Below are 20,398 nucleotides of genomic sequence, written 5' to 3' on the forward strand. Positions count from 1 at the left end.
TTTGCATAGCAAACACGCTGTCTTTACTTAGATCAACTATAGATCAATAAAGATGTCAATGTTTTCTTAAAATGCTTTTATTCAAACTTTATATAAGATATACAGGAATATTACCTGTCCATAAAAATACAATTTGAAGTGCCTTGGGGGAAGTGGTAAGAGCCTAAAGAAGTAGACAAGGACTAAAGAGGATTTTTAAAATTTTTATCTTGAAAGTGATGCAAGACTATTTGCATCATTTCAGTAGGGGCATGACATGATCAGACTTATATGATTGGATAAAGAGAGACTAAAGACTGAAAAGCCTGTAAAAATAATTATTATAGCTAACATTTATTGAGCATTTAATTATGAAGGTATTATTCTAAGGGGTTTCCATTTATTTTAGCGCTTTAGGTATATTAATTCATTTAGTCCCCACAACTACCCAATGCATTATCACATGCATTGTAAAGATGAGGGGAAAATGCACAGAGAAGTTAAGTGACTTACTCAAGAATTACAAAGCTAGTAAGCGGCAGAGATAACATTCAAACCCAGAGTCCAGTTCAAAACTCATGCTCTTTGTCAATATGTTTAATGCTTCCCATTTTCTATAATAGAATAGGGCAATAACACAGGCTTGAAATTGCAAGGGTCTGATACATGACAAAAATGATGGAAAGCTGGAGAGATTTGGGAAATAAAATTGAGAATGTGAGGGAACAACTCTGAAGCATAAGGGATAGAGGAATATAAAATGACTCTCAAATTTTAATTTCACTAACTGGGTTGTTGATGGTGCCAGTAATAGGGATCTAAAAATACAGAAGTCTGGTGGACAAGATAGAAATTATTGGACACTTCATGTTTGATGTGCCTGTGTGACAGAAAGGGTTGCCAGGAAGCAATCAGAGATACTAGTCTGGAGCTCAAAGAAGAGATCTGGGCTAGAGATGAAGATTTGAAGTTCCCACACAAATGTTAAAGGCTTAGGAAGATCATGTAGAATAAACAAACAGGGTTGAGAACAGAACCTGGGGAGCATCATCATTCAGGAAGTATAGAAAAAGTAGCCAACAGAGAAAACTTAGGAAGACGGTCATAAAACTAAGATACCAGGAGAGAGTGGTGTCATGGAGGCCCAGGGTGGAGTTTCAACAAAGACACAATTATCTTTAATCCCATTAGAAAGTAGATTATGAAACCATGGAATATGTCTGTTTTGTTCGCCAATGTATCTCCAGTGCTTAGAGGCCTAGCACATAGTAAATGGTCAAAAACTTTTCCTTAATATGAATAAGAAAACAAACCAACAATATCAAATACCAGACAAAGTTCTGAGAAGAAAGACTGAGAAGGGTCCATTTTATTTAGCAACCCTGGGTGTCACCAATGATCTTGTCCACAGCAATTTTAAGTGCTATGGTGGGGCAAAAGTAAAATGGAAGTGGCTTAAAAGAATGTTTTCGTCCGTTACTTTTACTTTTTTAATTTAAAAAAAGGTTCTTAAAAGTTAATGGGAGTTGAGGAAGCTGCAGCCACTAACACAGACCATTCTTGGATGCAACTGTTACATAGGGAAGGAGGAACCTAGAGCTCCAATGACAAGGGACAACAAGATGAAAGGGGATTTTTCCTTAAGAAAGAAGGAAACTTGTTTTGTTCACTGTCGAATCACCGGGGCCCAGCACAATGCTGGCTGGCCACTTCATGGGCCTTTAGGAAGCCTCGAGCAGGCCAGCGGCGGGCTCGCAGGACGCTGTCCAACACTGGCGGGCTCTGGAGCCTTTCCTTTTGGATCAGGCAAAGCTCACCCACCTTGGGCTGCTTTGATATGAAGGCACCGGAGGACAGACCGGCTCGCCACATATTAGGGGTGGGTTGGGCAGGCAAAGCTCCGCCCGCTGACAGGATTTAAACTCCAGGCTCCCGGGTTCCCGCAGGCCCCTCCCGAAATGTCTCCGGTTCCTCATATGATTGAGGCGAGCCGGAAATGACGCGACTCGTCGCGCGTGATTGGCGGAAGCACAAATTGCTTTGCGGCCTGCACGGAAATTGCCCTCTTTTCGGCTTCCGCTCCTGGTCCATGTGAGAGACAGGCTGCTGAGATGAGCGTGATGTGGGCAGCGGAGAGGTGAGGGGTAAAGATGGGTGGAGTGGTCTGGTCTCGTTGGGGGCTAGGTTCCCTGGATTTTGAGACGTGGAAGCCGCTTTTTAACAGATGACATTTGTTCCCTTCCGAAGACTTCACCATTCATTACAGTTTCCGTGATCTATCCTTTAAAATCCTTTTTAATTTAATTCGCCCCCTTGGCTCTCCAGCTCTGTAGACTCATCCCTGTGGTCCTGATGCGGCTTCTTCCTCTGCAGCTAAGTTAATATGTTGCACTGCTCTCGTCACGTGACTCCTTTCTCTGCCGCTGCTGCGGCGCATTTCAGTCCTCAGCTCAGGCAGTGCCTGCGCTGTAAACTCCCTTGTCTTGGAAACCTTTGGAGTCATCCACGTTTTCTCCTCTGATGTTTCATTACCCCAGCCCCCACCCAGGGAATTAAATATAATCCGTTTAGTACTGTTTGCTTGTAAAGACTGCTATATACTGTTAGGTAATAGACTCCATAATTTGTTTCAGAGTACCAATACTCCTTAGTTAAGCACCTACTTTATACAGGTAAAATGGCTTACTCAGTTGCTTTTGTCCAATTTCGTTTCCTCATTCCTGGGAACAAATGATCAAGATGCCACTTTGAGTAAGCTGCACCTATCACGGTTCTTTCGTGTGGAGTATTCTTAGAAATGTTAATGGTGAGACTGCTTTGCCTCAAAGGACAGCAACAGCGTCTTCTGCCACTGTACCTAGGGGCGCCGTACCTAGGGTCTTACATTTTTACAGCCTCCCAGACAGAGATCAGTGGGCAATGCAGTGCCAGGCACTGAAGAGTTAAATCTTTCATGCAGTTTTGTATGAGTATCACCAACTACTGTTCACCTATTAGAGGTAATGTCTGACAGGCAGTCTAAATTTAATGCCTTGACAAATTTCCAGAGGTGCCCACCTGCTTCATTTGTAGCACCAGGGGAGATTCTTTGCTGAGAAATGAAGTTATATTTTAGTTTGTTTAGTTATTTCAAGTGATAATATTTCTCATATCTCTTTTTTCCCCCTCTTTAATCCCCCCCCACTTCCAACTCTGACCTATGGTTGTTGCAATCTCCCCTTAAGAACTGGATCTCTGAAGGTGGGGTGTCTCCCACATACTCATGGCATGCACCCGAGGCCTGGTGCCCCTGGGGCTTGGTGCCCGAGGTGCTTGCACCCGGGGCATGGTCCATGGCTCCATCTGGGGCGTGAACCCAGGACCTTCTGCATGTAAAGCATATGTGCTAACTACTACACTATGGAGCCACCCTTCATATCTCTGTTAACAGCCTTCAAGCTTTAAGTGAACAGAAAGAACTAGAGGATTTGCCAAAAGACTACCCCTCAAGCACCAGTGAAGATGAGGTAGGTGACAACTGCTAAACTGCCTTCTGCCTTCTCCAGTTTCCTTCCACCTCAAAAATAGGGTAGCCAGCACATTCCTGGAAAGTGAAGGGGCGGCAACATTGTTTATTGTTTGTTCAGGTCTTGCAAATAAGTTATCAAGTTATTTAGTGTTTCATGTATAAGATACTAAGTGCTATGGGAGTTTGAAGACTGTATAAAATACAGTCACTGTCCTCCAGTTGACTAAGTATAATCGAGTATGTGGACCAAAACATATGGTCCTCATTAAATGATTTCCCTATTTCCCAGATTTGGATTTCTGTAGAGAGTTATTTAAGTGTCTGACTAAAATTTACATAATTAAGCTATGTCTCCAACAGATGCCATAAGAATTCCAACTCTTTATTCTCTTGACAAAACTACTTAGATTTTTTTTTCTAATACGAGAGCTTCTGTGTCGGATCACACTATATATATATTCCATACAGAAACATTATTTCCATAGCACTTTTCTTCCCCAAACAAGTTAAGACAGAGGCATAACATAAGCTCCCAGTTACTAAGGCTCTATAAGGAGAAACTTTGGTTTTTGAAGCACTTCTTTCAGACCCGCACACCAAATCTCATCTGATTCCCCAGTTCTCCTTTGACCAAAAGAATAAGAGATTTTACATCTTCAATTTCCACACTGTCTTTTCCCTCCCCTCATTATTCTGATGGTTTTTCCTTTTCTGTGTCTAGGGGGAAAGTAATGGAGAACGAAAACATCAAAAACTTCTGGAAGCAATCAGTTCCCTTGATGGAAAGAATAGGTAACATTCCCACCAGGTTGGACAGGTTATAACTAGCTGATTCCATGAGATTTATCAGCAGCTAACATTTATTGAGACAATGAACACACAAGTGTCAGCATGATTATTAAGAGCATACCTTGGAGACAGACTGTATAGACAAATTTTTTATCCCTTCTGTACCTCAATTTCTTCAGCTAGAAAATAAGATTAATCATAGTACATACCTCATAGAGTTGTTGCAACATTTAAATGAGGTAATGAATGTAAAGATCTTAAACCAATGCCCAACATATAATAAATATTATGTAATTGTTAGCTATTATTGTTAGACCTTCGTGCATTTGAATTCCTACTTAATCCACAGTACAGTATTGAAGCACTGAGTAGACATTACTTATTCCCATTAGGGAAGTTAAATGACTTGCCCCACACTCACTCTGCTCATAAGTGGAAGATCCAGGACTTAAATCCAGGTACATTAGAATCCAAGTCCAATACCTTTTCTACTATGACTACCTGGCATTGCCTTGTGTTTTTGAGGGGCTGAGTTAACATTAAGAGATGGTTAGCCTACCAAATCCAGGTTAGAAACAGATTTCCTGGTTACTTTGTGACAAAACCTGACTCTAGAAGAGAAATACGTGAAACCAAAGCCTTGTCTGAAGAAAGAAGTGTTTGTTTCCCAGCAAAATGTGTCCATTCCTGCTATATTCTGTTTTGCCTAAATTTCAGGAGGAAATTGGCTGAGAGATCTGAGGCTAGTCTGAAAGTGTCAGAGTTCACTGTCAGTTCCGAAGGTAAGTTAACAAAGGAAGCTATCTGCATGAAGCTTGCGGCATTCCCAAAATATAATGGTCACTTCAGCCTCCTCCCAGTAACTGTTTTATGGATCATGCCATAAATATTCACCTGTAATTAGATGAAGAATGGTAGTCGGATGCCTTTGAGTTTCTTCCATTTCTAGAAAAAGCCTAGAAGGCTATGGTCAAGTTCTCCCACTGAGCTTGATGAGCTACTTCTAGGATAGAGGGACATGAATGAAGACAGCTGCCATTCACTAGCTTAGCCATGTTCGTGATTTCATTTTTATTTCAGTTCTCACAGCACTTTGAGTTCAGACAGGCAGATAATCCCTCCCGCTGGAGCTCAGAGATGTCAAGTTACTCAAGGGCCTTCACTTAGTACAATATTTCTCAACATTTTCTCTTTACTGCTCCCGAGGAGCCTTCTTAGACATTTGTTCCCTTGCTACCTCCCTCCCTCTCTCTCTCCCCACCACCCCCTAGCAGGAAATGAAATATTAAGGAATGAAATTTTGTTTAATAGGGTTGAGCTTTGGAGGGACACGAAATTTGTAATATCTAAGATCTTCATACCACTGCCCCAGGACCAATTTTCACCTTCTGGATAGGAGAGTGATATTACCCCTATTGAGAATACATGACCTAGTGAATGGCAGAGTTGAGATTTTTAACCTGATACCAAATCTTTTTCATCATATTCACAACTTTAGTGACTTGAATGAGTTATACTCTTCTAGTAACCACTAACTGATCTCCTAGAATAAGTAACAATGTAACCTTCTAAACTTATCCATTTAGCTTCTATTATGTATCTACTATGCTTCTACTATGTATCAGTTTCAGGAACAGTTTAGATACTGGGCTATAGGAAAGAATAAGACACTGATCTCCTGGGGCTTACATTCTAGTCGGGGGAGACAATGAGAATTAAAACAGGGTGATGCAGTAAAGTGACCAAGTTGCTGCTTTAGTTTGGCTGGTAATGAAAGGTCTCTAAAGAGGCAAAATTTAAGCTGAGATCTGAATGACAAGAAAAATCAATCATGCAAGATAGAGGAAAGCATTCCAGGGGAGGGGGCAGCTAGTACAAAGCCTCTAAAGAAGAAACAGGCTCATCATGTTTGAAGAATAGGAAAAAGGCCAGTGTGACTGGAGCATAGTGGAGATGGGGGTGATATTAGGTTGGGAGACAGACCAAGATCCCATATGGAGACCAGATCCCATAGAGCTATGTCCTTTAAATCGATGTGGTCAGCTTGGTTTTCGCATTTTTGCCTTCAACCAACCATGGATCGAAAACATTGAACTACAAAACGCAGAAAGTTCCAAAAAGCAAAACTTGAATTTTCCACACATGGAGCACTAGGCTGAATCCACGCAAATGAAGTGACGTGTAGGCCTACCCTGCTGTAGCCTATATGCAAATATAGGTTACGTGCAAACACTATACCATCTTACATAAGGAACTTGAGCATCCTTGGATTTTAGGATCCACAAGGGGTCTTGGAACCAGTTCCCCATGGATACCAAGAGATAACTGTAATTCCAAGTGTAATGGGGAACCACTGGAGGATTTTCAGCAGGATCATGTTATGCTATAATTTACATTTTCAAAATATCACTTTGGCTGCTATGTGAAGAATGAATTTCAATGGGGCAAGAGTGGAAGAAAGATTGAGAGAAAAGCAAATGACTTTTTTAAATAAATAATTTTCTTCTGTCTTCTGTCCTCCAACAAGTGTGAGGATGTAGGAATGTGATGGTGTTACAATGGCTGGCTATTGAAGTAAGAGAATTAATTCCTGCTTCCCTGCACACTTGCCTGACTGCCAACATTCTCTGCTTAGGCATCTCCCTATGTGATATTGAGATTTTGCCTCACTTGTCATTCTGACAAGAAAGTTTGGCCTTTCTACAGGATCAGGAGAAAAGCTAGTCCTTTCAGATCTGCTTGAGCCCGTTAAAACTTCATCCTCATTGGCCATTGTGAAAAAGCAACTGCATAGAGTCAAATCAAAGAAGACTGTGGAGTTACCCCTTAACAAAGAAGAGGTTGAGCGGGTGAGTTATAGAGAAAGTAGTCCATTAAGGGCAAGAAATTGAACTGACAAAGAAACAGGATAAGAAGAGGAGGGGGAAAGCCTGAAAAATGGGAGGAGTAAGTTGTGATTGCCTCACCATGGAAAAGATTAAAACTAATCTTGGGGAAAGCACAGTCCTGAGAAGTAAGCAAGAGATAATCTTTAGCATTCGGATTCTTTCTTGGGCTAAAAACATTGCTTCCTTATTTCCTGCTAGTCCTTTGAGTTTGATGCCTAATTTCGTGGCTCTTTCCTTTTGTGTACCTTGCCTGTTTAAGATCCACAGAGAAGTGGCGTTCAATAAAACTTCACATGCCCTCTCCAAATGGGATCCCATTGTTCTGAAGAACCGGCAAGCAGAGCAGCTGGTTTTTCCCCTGAGGAAGGAGCAGTCAGCCTTTGCTCCCATTGAACATGTGCTCAGCGGCTGGAAGGTACGTGCACTAGGAGGAAACCGCCCCTTGGAAGGTGAGATTGCATAGTGTGCAGTTGATTTGGTTGGACACATCAAACTGAAATAAATTTTAGCTGCAGTCATTATAATTTATCAGTCAGGGAGAGGAGGGTGGCAAGATTCATTGTCAGTCATGCAGTAGCCAACCAGGCCCTAGTCATCTTTCATTAATTAATACATGGTTATTTCTGTGTTTTTGTGTTAAAACATCTGATTGCCAGTAGATAGGGAACATAATGATGTTTTCTTTTTCACGCCCCAGTTTTTTAAAAGCTTTTAAAGCCACATTCTGATCTGGAGAAAATCAGGAACTCGGCAACATTATTGATGCCTTAGTAAGGATTTATGAGCAGTAGAATCAAAGTTTGCTTATAAAGGAATACTACCTTAAAATATAACATATTGTTGATAATGACTAAAATCTTAGCAAGTAATTCGTTATGACCGAGCTGCAGAAAATAAATAAGATACTTTAGAGCTGGGTTTCCCAAACACTGATCCTGGCAAATTTTTCATCTGTCTGAAGCAAAAGAATGATTGTGAGTATGATGGGTATAAGGTTGCCAGCTCTTCTTTATTATGAGGTTATTCTTTCCACTTTAATAGTGTTTAAATAGCTTTCCTTTTATGAAATGATGGTGGTACCAAAGTATGGGGTTGAGAGTAGAACGATAGTTATGCCCTTGGCTAAATTAGAAGGTGATATTCTTACATCAGCCCCTAAAGTCTCAATTTTTTTTAAGTCTGTGAATGACTGCTTCAGCACAACTAGCCTTTCTTTTCCAATACATTATTGGTTAGGGAGTCTGTAATGGGATGTTCTGTCTTAAGTAGAAAAATAGGCAAGAACACCAGTTCCCAAACCATGGATAGATGGTCCCCTTTATGCTTTTCTCCTGCTTTCTAAAAATCCAAGAATGATAAGTGTCCTGTGTGTCAGGGACTTAAAATAATTAAGGCTAGTCAAAATAAACATGTTTTGTCGCCATAGCTAGAAATTGAGCAAGTGGTTGCTTATTGCGGGGATAAGCTCTGTTTCTGCCATTCTCTTTCTAGGATGCTTCCTTTTCCACATGAAAATGAGATCAGGTTTAAAGTGTGGCTGCAGGATGGAAGGGAGACTTTAGGAAAAAAATTTAAGAGGTAATACAACTTGTAGGATTCAAAAATAAATAAGAGTATAGAAGATATCTAGTGAAAAGTCTGACCCCACCCCTGTTCCCCATCTGCTCATTTTTACCCCATACTCACCCAGAAGTAGCCACTTCTATAAGTTTTTTTTTGTTATTGTTAACTTAAGAGTTTTACTGATATATTCATGTTTACCTTGTATTTATCAAAAATAGTCATGAGCTACTACACACTCTTCTGCACCTTGCTTTTTCCAAATGACAATGTAATTTTGGAGAGCACAGGAAAATGCTAAGTTGGGTATTAAAGGTGAGATGGTGGGGGAGAAGGTTGCATTAAGAATGGCACAACCTCTATTCTCCAGGAACTCCTCGTGCAGGACAGAGTGGCCCAGAGGCTATACATTGAATCTACTGGACCATTCATGCTAAGATTCATTTAAGAGACATTATCCCAGTGTGGCACAGAGAAATAAGGAAACACTTAGGTCAGGGAGTTCTTTCTGGCTAGCAACTCACAGTTCCCTTCTTGCAACTTAAAGAGGGGAAAGTACCGAGGACTAGTAATATACTAGTATTTCTGGAGATTAAGAATCCAAAAAGTCTGTACTACAGTCCAGCTTCCTAAAGTTCCATTGGACTCTAGCTGAGAAGAATTAAATGGGATAATGCATGCAAAAGCATTTGTAAACTGCAAAGTGCTAGTAATGATGTAGGGTAAATTTTCCCATCCCCTCTCTCCTTCCCTCTACTAACAGCCTACACTAGCATTTCCCAAAGTGTTTGCCTCAAAACTATAGTTTTGCACTATGCTGTCCAAACAAGAGGGTGGTAGGGGGTCCCATTACTAGAAAATGCTGCCTGCATTTCACAATATATATTAACCAGCCTTTTAAGGTCTATGAAAAGATAGTAAAGAAACCCCTTTGACTTATTCTAACCCAGAGTGTACAAACCGATGTTATTAAAAAGCAAATAAATTGAATTTTTTAAACTTTTTTTAAATGAAGTGAATTTTGTTAGCTGATGGGGAACATGCTTTGGGAAGAGCTGGTCTCTACTGCTATCTGCATTCTTTCACTCTCTTTCCCCTTCTGCCCTACTGAAACTTCTCTCAAAGGCCATTAGTGAGGGTCCTCCCAGTTACCACATCCCAAGCATCAGACTTTTCTTAGTTTATTTTATTCTTACTCTGTAAATTCTGTGACATTTGACTATCACCTATATATTCTACAGTTCACTTAAACCCCTCCGAGCTCCAGTCCCAGATTACATATAACTAGCAGGCCTCACCTGGGTCTCCACTATACAACTTAAACTTCATACACAACAAAGTAAGTGTTTCAAAAGGTGCTCCACTTAGAGAGTGACACAGAAGCACCTAGCATTTTAGCTGTACTGGACAACACACTGTTCCCTTACACACCTCTCCTTTCTATATGTCTGTTTTTGTTTATGTTTATCTGTCTTTTTGGCCCCCTTACAGAATCTGATTTAAACCTCAAAGCTTAACTCAAGTATCTTCCTTCACCAAGGCTAACCCACCTTCTAATCAGAATTAATCAGAAAGAAGTAATCCTTCCTCTGTGATTATGCCTCTGGACTAACATTTAACCCATTATGCTGTTAGTGGTACATGTGTCTCTTTCTTCTGAAAGGCTAGGAGCTCTAATGAGGACAGGAATGATTTTAATCCATTGTGTATTCTAGCACCCTGCACAACTACCTGGAATGTTGCTGTAATCAATAAATGTTTGTAAATTGAATTGAATCGGAGGGAGATTACAGCATTGTAATATAAATCACTTTGTAGCCTGTGATTGATCACTACTGCAAATACTAAAAGTGAAAGAACATGTACCTTTATTATTCAAAAGAATGGGCTTATGATTAAATCAATAGCACTGGGTAACATATGGTGATGTGTGTTAATGCGTTTGTCCAGGTATTTGTAAATTTGATACTGACCATGATGTATATGGCTGTTGAAGAAAACCACATGTAACATGTGTGTGAGGTTTGAAACAGGCTCTCTTGCCTTTGTACATTGCCAAAGTGGACCACGGCATGATCAGTCTGATTATTTTAGCCATCCTCACACTTATCAGTCAAGCAGCAAATGAGGTGTTTGGTTGACATGTGAAGTAACTGGTTCACAGTCCATTCATTTCATATGCATAGACACTAACTAGCATGCAGGGTTAACTGAAAACTGAGGAATTAAAGCCAAAGTTAGAACATGACTAGAGTTAAATTTGAACTGTCAGAAAACAGGCTAATTATATGAAGGTCATATTTTTAAAGGCAATGTCTTTTTGTGCTCATCCTAAGACTCAGTCTCCCCTTTCCTCTAAAAATATTTTTAAAAGGAGGCTTATATGAATCTAAGATTCCTAACTACACAGTGTAAATAACAACACAGGGACCATTTTTGCAGCTATCAAAACTGACATTTGGTACTGCTCTTCCTCTGTCCTGCCAGCATTTAACTTAAGGGCATCCTGCTTCACTTATTAAGAGAATGGCATTCTGTGTTATATATATTGATAATCTGAACAGAGTGATCCCCTCAGTAATATTAGAGAGTAGCCTCAGAGCCCCCTTGCTGAAATTGTCTTAAATAAGAATAAAATAAGGCTTTATCTGCACAGCTAGGCAGCAAACCTGGTACTCTCTCTCTCTTACTGTAACAGCCAATCCTATCTAGTTTAGTGATTCCAATTATAGTGTCAAAATAGATGGCCATAGGACTAAAAAGACTGTAGGACCATGGCTTAAGACTCAGAATGTTCTGTTACCTCCTTAAGGGAAGAACTCCCCTGGAGCGGGAAATTTTTAACCTCCTCCATAAGAACAAGCAGCCAGTGACAGACCCTTTACTGACTCCCATGGAAAAGGCCTCTCTCAATGCCATGAGCCTAGAAGAGGTGAGTATGATAGGCCCTTTGGTATACCCAGGCATGCTGTTTCTCTCAGCATTTGCCTTCAAGCCCTTGAGTCACTGTAAATGTCATTCTTTGTAGGCTAAGGTGCGCCGAGCAGAGCTTCAGAGGGCTCGGGCCCTGCAGTCCTACTATGAGGCCAAGGCTCGAAGAGAGAAGAAAATCAAAAGCAAAAAGTAAGAAAACCCCTGTCAACTGGGCTTGGGTTCCATGAAAGAAAGTGAGGTTGGCTAATCACAAGTCCTCAGGAAAGAATCTTTGACATGGCAATTGAGATCATATGGAAGAGGTCCCAAATAAGAGTGATTAGCCTTTTGTTTAACTCAGACCAACCTCATAGAGGTTTGCCTGCTTCAATAGTGCCCTGCCCTCTGGCTTTGGCTTTCTGTCTTGGTTTTGCTGAAAAGAGGACTGCTCAACTACTTTCTCTCCTTTCTAGGGCATGATGGAGAGATTCTGCAGAATGAGCTCTGAATTCTACAGCTATCGAGGCCAGCAGGGCTTCCTTCCTTCCTTTTAGCCTCTATGGAACTTCTTATACTCTTCCTTTGTGATATAGAAGCAGAAGGACTCTGCTCGGTAGAGGTCTGCCCCTGGATGCTGGAGGAAATGGTTCTCTCCAGTCAGCTATCTCTGTGACATCCATTCTAGCCACTGCATAGGGAATCCTCTTGGATAGTGGGGACACTATTGTATATGGCATCTGTGTTTCTGCTAAGTCTCTTCCTTTGTACCACTCTCATTGCGCTATAGGTATCACAAAGTTCTGAAGAAAGGAAAGGCCAAGAAAGCCCTAAAAGACTTTGAGAAGCTACGGAAGGTCAATCCTACTGCAGCTCTAGAAGAACTGGAAAAACTTGAAAAAGCCAGAATGATGGTGAGGCTGCCTCTTGCCCTACCCCTTGAACCAACTTTCCCCAGAAAGCAATAAGGATCTTACTCTGCCCTTTCTTTTCAGGAGCGAATGAACCTTAAACACCAAAACAGTGGAAAATGGGCAAAGTCAAAGGCAATTATGGCCAAATATGACCTGGAGGTAAGGGACCATCAGGGTAAGAGAAGAGTTGGAATTGGAGGAATGAAAAAAACAGTTGCATAAGAGCCATGAGGAATAAGGAAAACCAGGAATCTAAAAAGGCATCAGAAAATCTCTAAGGCAGGGAGGAAAATGACCAGGAACAAGGTGGAAAAGGAGAGATGAAAGAGAAAGAGCATGAAGGCAAGTCCAGTTAAAGGGGAGAGTTTTTTTTTTTTAAACCATGTTTCACATGTTGATTCCTTGAGGACAAAGAATTTGTCTTCCATCTTATTCCATAGCTATTAACATGGTGGTGTGTGTGCAGTTTAAACAGTAAGCACCAGGAAGAAATACTTTGTCAAATTAAGAGGAAGCAGCTTTAAGAAATGGACCATGAAAGATATTAATCCAGACAGTAATGATAAGGCATGTGTGCTATGACTTCTTCCTCCAGGCACGCCAGGCTATGCAGGAACAGTTGGCCAGGAACAAAGAACTGATGCAGAAACTCCAGGTGACCTCTGAGAGTGAAGAAGAGGAAAGAAGTGCAGAGGAAGAGGATGACTTTGTCCCTGATGCGATAAATGAGGTACAGATGACTGCAGATGGACCAAACCCCTGGATGGTCAGGAATCACTCTGGTGATGCAAAAGAGGCTGAAATCCAGAAGGACCCTGAGAAACTTTCAGAGCCTATGGCTGACAAGGCTTCTGAAAGTGAGGAAGAAGAAAGACCAGTGGAAGAGGAAGAAATTTTGTTGAAAGAATTTGAGGAAAGGCGATTATTTAGGAAAAAGTCTGGGCTCAACCAGGACACCGAGCCAGTGGGCAGACAAGAAACAAAAGGTAATTTGTGGTGGACCAGAAGGGAGGGCTGCTTAGTACGAGTGCTACAGACCAACTGAGAGAGGAAAACTGCCCACCCACACACGCCACATAATGATGAGGCTCTGGGGGCTTTCAAGAGAGTGTTCTGGGTCCCTGAAGAGAAAATAGATTGTCATAATTACTGTTTTTCTTCAAAGGCATTTCATAAGCAGTCATCTGCATGTGGCTGTACAATGTGCACTCTAACACGCTTTCTGCTCTTGAAGGCTTAAAGTCTTCAGAAATTTAGGACTACACCATCCCCGAAGTCAGGGCAAGAGTTAACATTACTGCTACCCACAAACCAGAGAGAAGTACACGTGGTGGGATGGCAAATCTGAAAATCGTTCACACCCACAGGCACATAGGTTGATATTAAAGCATTATAAAGCATCTTCAAATTATGGCTGCAGTGTTCTGTTTTGTTTGTAAAGTAGGAGTGGCATATTTAGCACTTCATAAATGCTGATTGATATGTGATATGGGGTGAGACCGAACAGGAATGAATGACTCCACAAGGTAACATGGTAAATTAGAATCATTGCCCGGACCTCGGACTCAATTTGCAATTATATTTTGTACCTGTTATCTTGAGATTTTACATGAACAATGTTAGCGCCCTTGAGACAGGTCAGAGAGCTCCCACTCTGGGCACAAGGCAGGGCATTACAAAGCCTACCTAGGGAACTACCTACATTGAAAATTACCTCATTATCTGGACAGAGTCTCTGGTCTGATTGTATTTCCTGGAATATGAATTTAGATGACAATGATAGTCTGTTTTTCCATGACAAAAATTTAGAATATTTTTTTTACTTGGGGTGGATTTTGTATTATTATTTTTAATTTGTTTATTTTTATGGAGACATTGGTTAATGAAATCCAGTAAGTTTCAGCTATACACTTTACCAGTAAGGCATATATAGGTTTATACTGTGTGTTCACCTTCCATAGTTAGATTGATTACCAGAGTATAGGGGGTAAGGGACAGGGGAGGTAGAAGGTGCTAAAGAGGGTCAAATATGTGGTGACAGATAGAATATATATTATAGGGCCTTTACTTGGGGCTTTCAGCAGAGAGTCCTGAGATTAATAGAAAGTCACTTCCAAGGGGGTTTTGGAGGGCAGCATTGCAGGCCAAGATTGTGGGGCAGTTTCTCTACAACCACAGGACACCAACTGCATCCTCCCAAGGCCCCTCAAAAGCTGGTCATCTAGCTAAATGTGTACAGCAGTTGGCTGTGGTATGAGAGGTGAATTTGGATTTTCTTGGATAATAAATAAATGGAATGTTCCCAAACCTTTGGGGAAATAGAAGTTGTGAACTTCAAACAAAATGGGCAAGGAAATTTGATCCTTAGGGAATAAACATACATGTGTCCAAAGGCCAGATCTCAAGTAGCTTCCTCAGTGGCTTCAAGCCAAAGCTAGAGAGCATGATGAACTTAGGGATGGAGGCAACGCGAGTCAATGCAGAGGACAGTTGAGAAGTGTGTCACTGCCATGTTTCCCTCAGGGCTTTTAGAAACTAGTGATATTTGCTCAGATGCTCCTGGTGACTAGAAAGTGCAAGCTACTTGACTTGGCCATGACAGGTTATAAAATGCTTGAAGACAGAACAATGCTGGAAAAGGCTTTTATAAATAGGACATTACAGTGCAAATTAAAAATGGTAAATCACAATATTTTTTTGAATTACAAGTAGTATACTACAATGAATTTGCATATGGAAGCCACCTGTTTAAAAGGCCTTTTTAAAATTTGGAACTTGGGGCCAGCTCCCCAAGCAGAGTCTACAATTTGGAGAAGTTAAGCCACAGTCCAGTTATATAGTAAGTCATTGACAAAGCTGGGAATAGAACCAAGGACATCTGCTTTCCGACATGCTGCTTTTAACTACACAATCCCAATGCCTGCTTAGTGAAATCTCAGCAGAGAGTCTCCTCTTCATTGCAATGCCTTTCGTGGTGCCTAGCACTCAGTGGGTGCTCAACAAATACTTGTCAATGAGGCAACTTCCAACCTCCTTTTCTGATAGCTTTCATTTCTTCTAGGTTCTAGCACCCCAGAGATGCTGTCTGAATTGAGGACACTGTCTCAGAAACACAACAAAAAACATCAGTCCAGGAAGCAGAAAGTGAGTTCAGTGAAGGCAGTTATGCTGGTCCAGAGAGAAGGACCTGCCGAGGAAGAAGACGATCCCCTGTTGCTGCAGAGGCCAGAGAGAGCAAAGACTCTAGAAAAGTTAGAAGAGCTGGGCAAAGAAGGCTACTTTCAAAATAAGGAACTTCCCAGACCTGCATTAAAAGAGCAGCAGTTGGAGAGGAACCCAGATAATCAGCCTGGTGCCCCCAAGGAAAAGAAGAGGAAGGAGCAAATGATTGACCTACAGAACATCCTAACCACAAAATCTCCTTCTGTGAAGTCTTTGGTGGTCCCCACGACAATAGAGGTGTTGGTGAGCAGAGCCAAGGTCATGGGCCATTGTGGGAAATCCGAGCTGTGCAGAAAGTGCCATTCTTGCACAAAGAATAGAATCAGTGAAGTTTGGTTGTGCTGGGAGCACATTTCAGTAATTGAGAAGCCCAGAATAGTATGGGGCCAGACTGGCCTCGGTGACAGATAGATACAGATCTATGAGTGCTGCTGAGACTCCAACATCTTAAATCCTGAGCCACCAAACCCTCCCTGTGGTGACTCTAAAACTGCCCTCAGAGGAAAAGGGGGAGGCACTGAAAGCTCTGACAAGATCCCAGGCAAGACAACTCAAGAATGAGTCATTGAGCTCTTGCTAAGGTTTTGTTCTACTCACTGGGATCTCAAGTGGTCGAGAACTCCCTGATTAAGTACTTGAACTGCTCAAGTGAGGAGCCCTGGCCCCTGTCTTTTCAGTGCCACAAGCTTGAGAATGCCTGTATTCTAACCATGGCACTTGGAGCTCCTCCTAACATAGGCCATTCATTCCTCCATCCTGCAGCTTCCTTACAGAAAGTTTAAAAATGCCATATGATATTGAGCTGGGGATATTTACCCTAGAGAGAAGAAAACTGGAGCATGATTGGCTACCAAAGGGTTTGTATTGCAAAACTATCATCATTTTGCGCTTTCCCCCTAGAGGGCGCTAAAATGCCACGACCCGAAATTCAAGCGTTCTTGCCGCGAACCAGGGCTCCTAAGGCAAGCCATAGCTACAGAGCCTCCTAACCACAAAATCTCCTTCCCTGAAGTCTTTGGCCGTCCCCATGACAATAGAGGAGCTAGTGAGCAGAGCCAGGGACTTGGGACCATTGTGGGAGATAAAAACTGGTACAGAAAGTGCAAGAAAGGAGATTTTGTGGTTAGGGTTTGGTGGCTCCTTCTGTCCCTCTAAAAGCCCCCTTCTATGTTCTCACTCTTGTTTCTTCCCAGGAAGATGAACAGGAGAGAGATCAAAAGCAAATGATAAAAGAAGCTTTTGCTGGGGATGATGTCATTAGAGACTTCTTGAAAGAGAAGAGAGAAGCTATGGAGGCGAGTAAGCCAAAGGACATGGACCTGACTCTGCCTGGCTGGGGCGAGTGGGGTGGGCTGGGCCTGAAACCCAGTGCCAAGAAGAGACGTCGGTAAGAATAGGGAAGGGCACCAGGTTCTCCCACCTCACCCTCACACACCCTCTCTACTCTTTTGACTAAGTCTTTAATGCTCTTAGATGTCTTGCTTTTCTGCTTTCCAGGTTTCTCATTAAAGCACCTGAGGGTCTTCCAAGAAAAGACAAGGCTTTGCCAAATGTGATTATCAATGAGAAGCGAAACATCCATGCAGCAGCTCACCAGGTGAGGGGTGGAGAACTCTTTAGCTGCCTCCTTATTGCTGCTCAGCTCTCTTGCTTGGGAGGAATATTCTAGTGCTCTGTGGTCAAGAGGGATATGTGATCTTGACCACAGAGTCAAATATATTTTCGTTTTTACTGACTGGCTCTGAGATGAATAATTCTAGATTGGCTCTGCTGTTTGAATTACTGACTAGGAATAAAGTTAACACTTTTAGGATAATCTTTGCAGCAATAGTGAGGCCCTCAAATCTGCATTTTCAACTAGTATCCCAGATAACACTGATGTAAATGGGTCTCACCAAATGAGGAACCACTGTTCTTAAGACTGGTATTTATAGTCAAGGTAATATGCAGTGGCTATAAGGTTTGAGCTGCATCTTAAAGAAAACAAAGACAAGCGGGTACTTGTTCAGTGTTTTGTACCCAAAAGAAAAGTAGATTTGAACAGGATCGAGTATAGTGAAGGCTGTCATGTGGAGTCACAAAATGGAAGTTAGAGGAAAGGCAGAGTTCAATTCAAGGAAAATTTTTCTGCTGGTCCAGAGAGAATGGATTGCTCTGGGGGTATGAGCATGTGTAGAGGGCTTAGGAATAAGATTAGACTCAATGACCTTTATGTTCCCTTCAATTCTGAAAGTCTGTCACCCTAATATCTGTCCCCAGGCAGTATAATATTAAAATGAGCTATATTTTCCCTTCAGAAAAAGGGCAGAGGGGGGAGACTATTTAAAAGGTACAAAAGAGAGGTGAGGAAATAACATTTCATTTTTTCAAATCTTACTGATTTCATTTTGTGACCCAATAACTACAGAAATTGAATTGTAACCACTGTAATCCTAGTTGAGGCTATATAACCAGAAAGCAGGCAATGAATAGGCAGGTATGGGATAAAAGAGAAAGGAAGTACTTTACCAGGCCAAGATTCTAGGTGAAGGGCAGAGTGTGGACCTCAATATAGATCACCTTTCCCTTCGAGGGGTGTTATCTATTCGTTTTTTAATAGATTCATATAGCAAACTGACAGTTTTCCAGAATCTCCCGTGATTTTCCACATCTTTTTATAAGCTATAGACTGCAGGTCTCAGCGTGCAATAGAATAAAGTGCGCTAAAGGGAGAAAAAAAGACCTTCCAAGGCTGAATATTCTGTCAAGGTATTTTTTTTTCTTGCCCTAGGTAACAGGTACAAATTTAACTACCATCCCAAATAAGACATCCCCTTAACCCAAAGGGAATCTGAGCCCTTCAGTACCACCAAGACCACCTGGCAGTACTCAGCTTCTCTTGAGTATTCCACTGAATATCTCCAAATTACTCATTGTAACTTCCCTGTTTTTCTGCTCACACCTTTTTCCTCCTCTTTGGCCATTGGGGAAGTGTTTAAAGATTATTTAAGTGTCTGATGGTATTGCTATGGTAGAGTGGGAAAGAGTACTGGCCAAGGAAAGGAGCCTGGGTTCTTTTCTCCCTTGATGCTCCTAATTTTCTTGTGTAAATCACTTAGCCTTTCTAAGCTAAACTCTGGGACTAAGGGAGATGACCTTTGCCATTATCTAGGGCTTTCCAGCTCTGACAGTCTGTGATGCCAAAAGAGGACGAAGCTAACTAAGTATGATAGCCTGGTAGAGTTCAGGATTCTGGAAGCAATCTTTGGGTTCCTTAAAACATCAATCCTGTGTATCAAGGAGAGGAAAAGAAAGTATGGAGAGGTTAGGAGGGTCACAAAATCTACAGGAGTACACAGATGCCTGGGTATCACAAGAATAGTCATAAGAATAAGAAGGTTGTGTAGAAGACCAACTTGGAGACAGCAGCCCTGGAGCTACTGCAGTGTTCCCACAGCTACAGGGCAAGTGCCAGGGTGGTTTTTCAATCTCTAAATTGTTGGATAAGTCTGCAGAGAGGGGTGTCCTAAATTCCAATTAGGCCCCTCTACCGCCAAATGTCTTCATGCACATTAGGATTCCTAAGGTTAGATGAGGGCATTGGGATGCCTTGACCTGTCAGTAGCTTTACTCACTGCTGCCATCATGTAATCCTGTAGCCTGTGTGCCAAAACTACCTGACTAGTTGCCTAGCACATGCCTAGTCACTCTGTCTTCCTCTCCAGGTGCGGGTGCTTCCGTATCCATTCACTCACCACCAACAATTTGAAAGGACAATCCAGACCCCAATAGGATCAACGTGGAACACCCAGAGGGCCTTCCAAAAGCTGACTACATCCAAGATTGTCACCAAGCCAGGCCATATCATTAAGCCTATAAAAGCAGAGGATGTGGGCTACCGGTCTTCCTCAAGGTCGGACCTCTCTGTCATACCGAGGAATCCAAAACGACCCACCATATGTCACAAAAAAAAACAGCTAAAGAAAAACTCTAAAGATTGAGTTGCTGGAGGAGTGACATCTTGGTGGCTAGAACCAGGAGCCCTAATTGCTTCTCCATTGGCTGGTTTTACTCTGAGCTGCAGGATCAATTCAAAACTGGCTTAGCACACTATGGGTGTAGTTAAGCAGCATTTTAAAAATAAAGGCTTTTTAATCTATTTAACTAGAGTATGTTCTGTGTTGTCTCCTAATTGGATCATTTTCAAGTCAGACACCTTTGTATTTCTTCAGATGTACTTGTCAGGGGCACCTCATTTTCTTACCAAGGATTGTGTTGTCTGCTAAATTGGAGTAGAGAGAAGATATCCTAGTTTATAATCTTAAATACACCACATCAGACATAATCTACCACAAATAACCAATTTTTTAGGCTCAGAGATAGTAACTAATTATTATATATGCTTAACCTCTGAACCTGGAAACAGCATACACAAACCATGCAATTGAATTCTGCCCTATGCTGGTCCTGATGGTGCTAAAGCTAAGTTCAGCTTTAAGTCTAGCCATTATCATTTTCTTCACTTGTGCAAGCCTCTGGGCATGCACAGGTAGCTGTCTTACAGAAGCTAGCATTTATTTTCTCATTCTTAAGACAATGCAGACTTTACCCTTACTTTATAGTTGAAGTAGATGAGTTTTCAGAAGCAA

At 41.6% G+C, this 20,398-nt stretch overlaps 1 protein-coding gene across 1 annotated transcript; it reads left to right on the forward strand.

Moving 5' to 3' along the window:
• The first annotated feature begins 1,983 nt into the window (after positions 1-1,983).
• On the forward strand, positions 1,984-19,918 carry UTP14A (UTP14A small subunit processome component). The gene is made up of 15 exons (XM_016152767.2): positions 1,984-2,116; positions 3,410-3,485; positions 4,209-4,279; positions 4,994-5,058; positions 6,983-7,125; positions 7,424-7,579; positions 11,537-11,656; positions 11,753-11,847; positions 12,425-12,548; positions 12,630-12,707; positions 13,144-13,534; positions 15,610-16,013; positions 16,964-17,157; positions 17,268-17,367; positions 19,475-19,918. The coding sequence occupies exons 1-15, from the start codon at positions 2,091-2,093 to the stop codon at positions 19,748-19,750; spliced, it is 2,319 nt and encodes a 772-aa protein (XP_016008253.1). The 5' UTR covers positions 1,984-2,090; the 3' UTR covers positions 19,751-19,918.
• The last annotated feature ends 480 nt before the right edge of the window (positions 19,919-20,398 follow it).

Source organism: Rousettus aegyptiacus, unplaced genomic scaffold, assembly GCF_014176215.1.
Source record: "Rousettus aegyptiacus isolate mRouAeg1 unplaced genomic scaffold, mRouAeg1.p scaffold_m13_p_9, whole genome shotgun sequence".
NCBI lineage: Eukaryota > Metazoa > Chordata > Mammalia > Chiroptera > Pteropodidae > Rousettus > Rousettus aegyptiacus.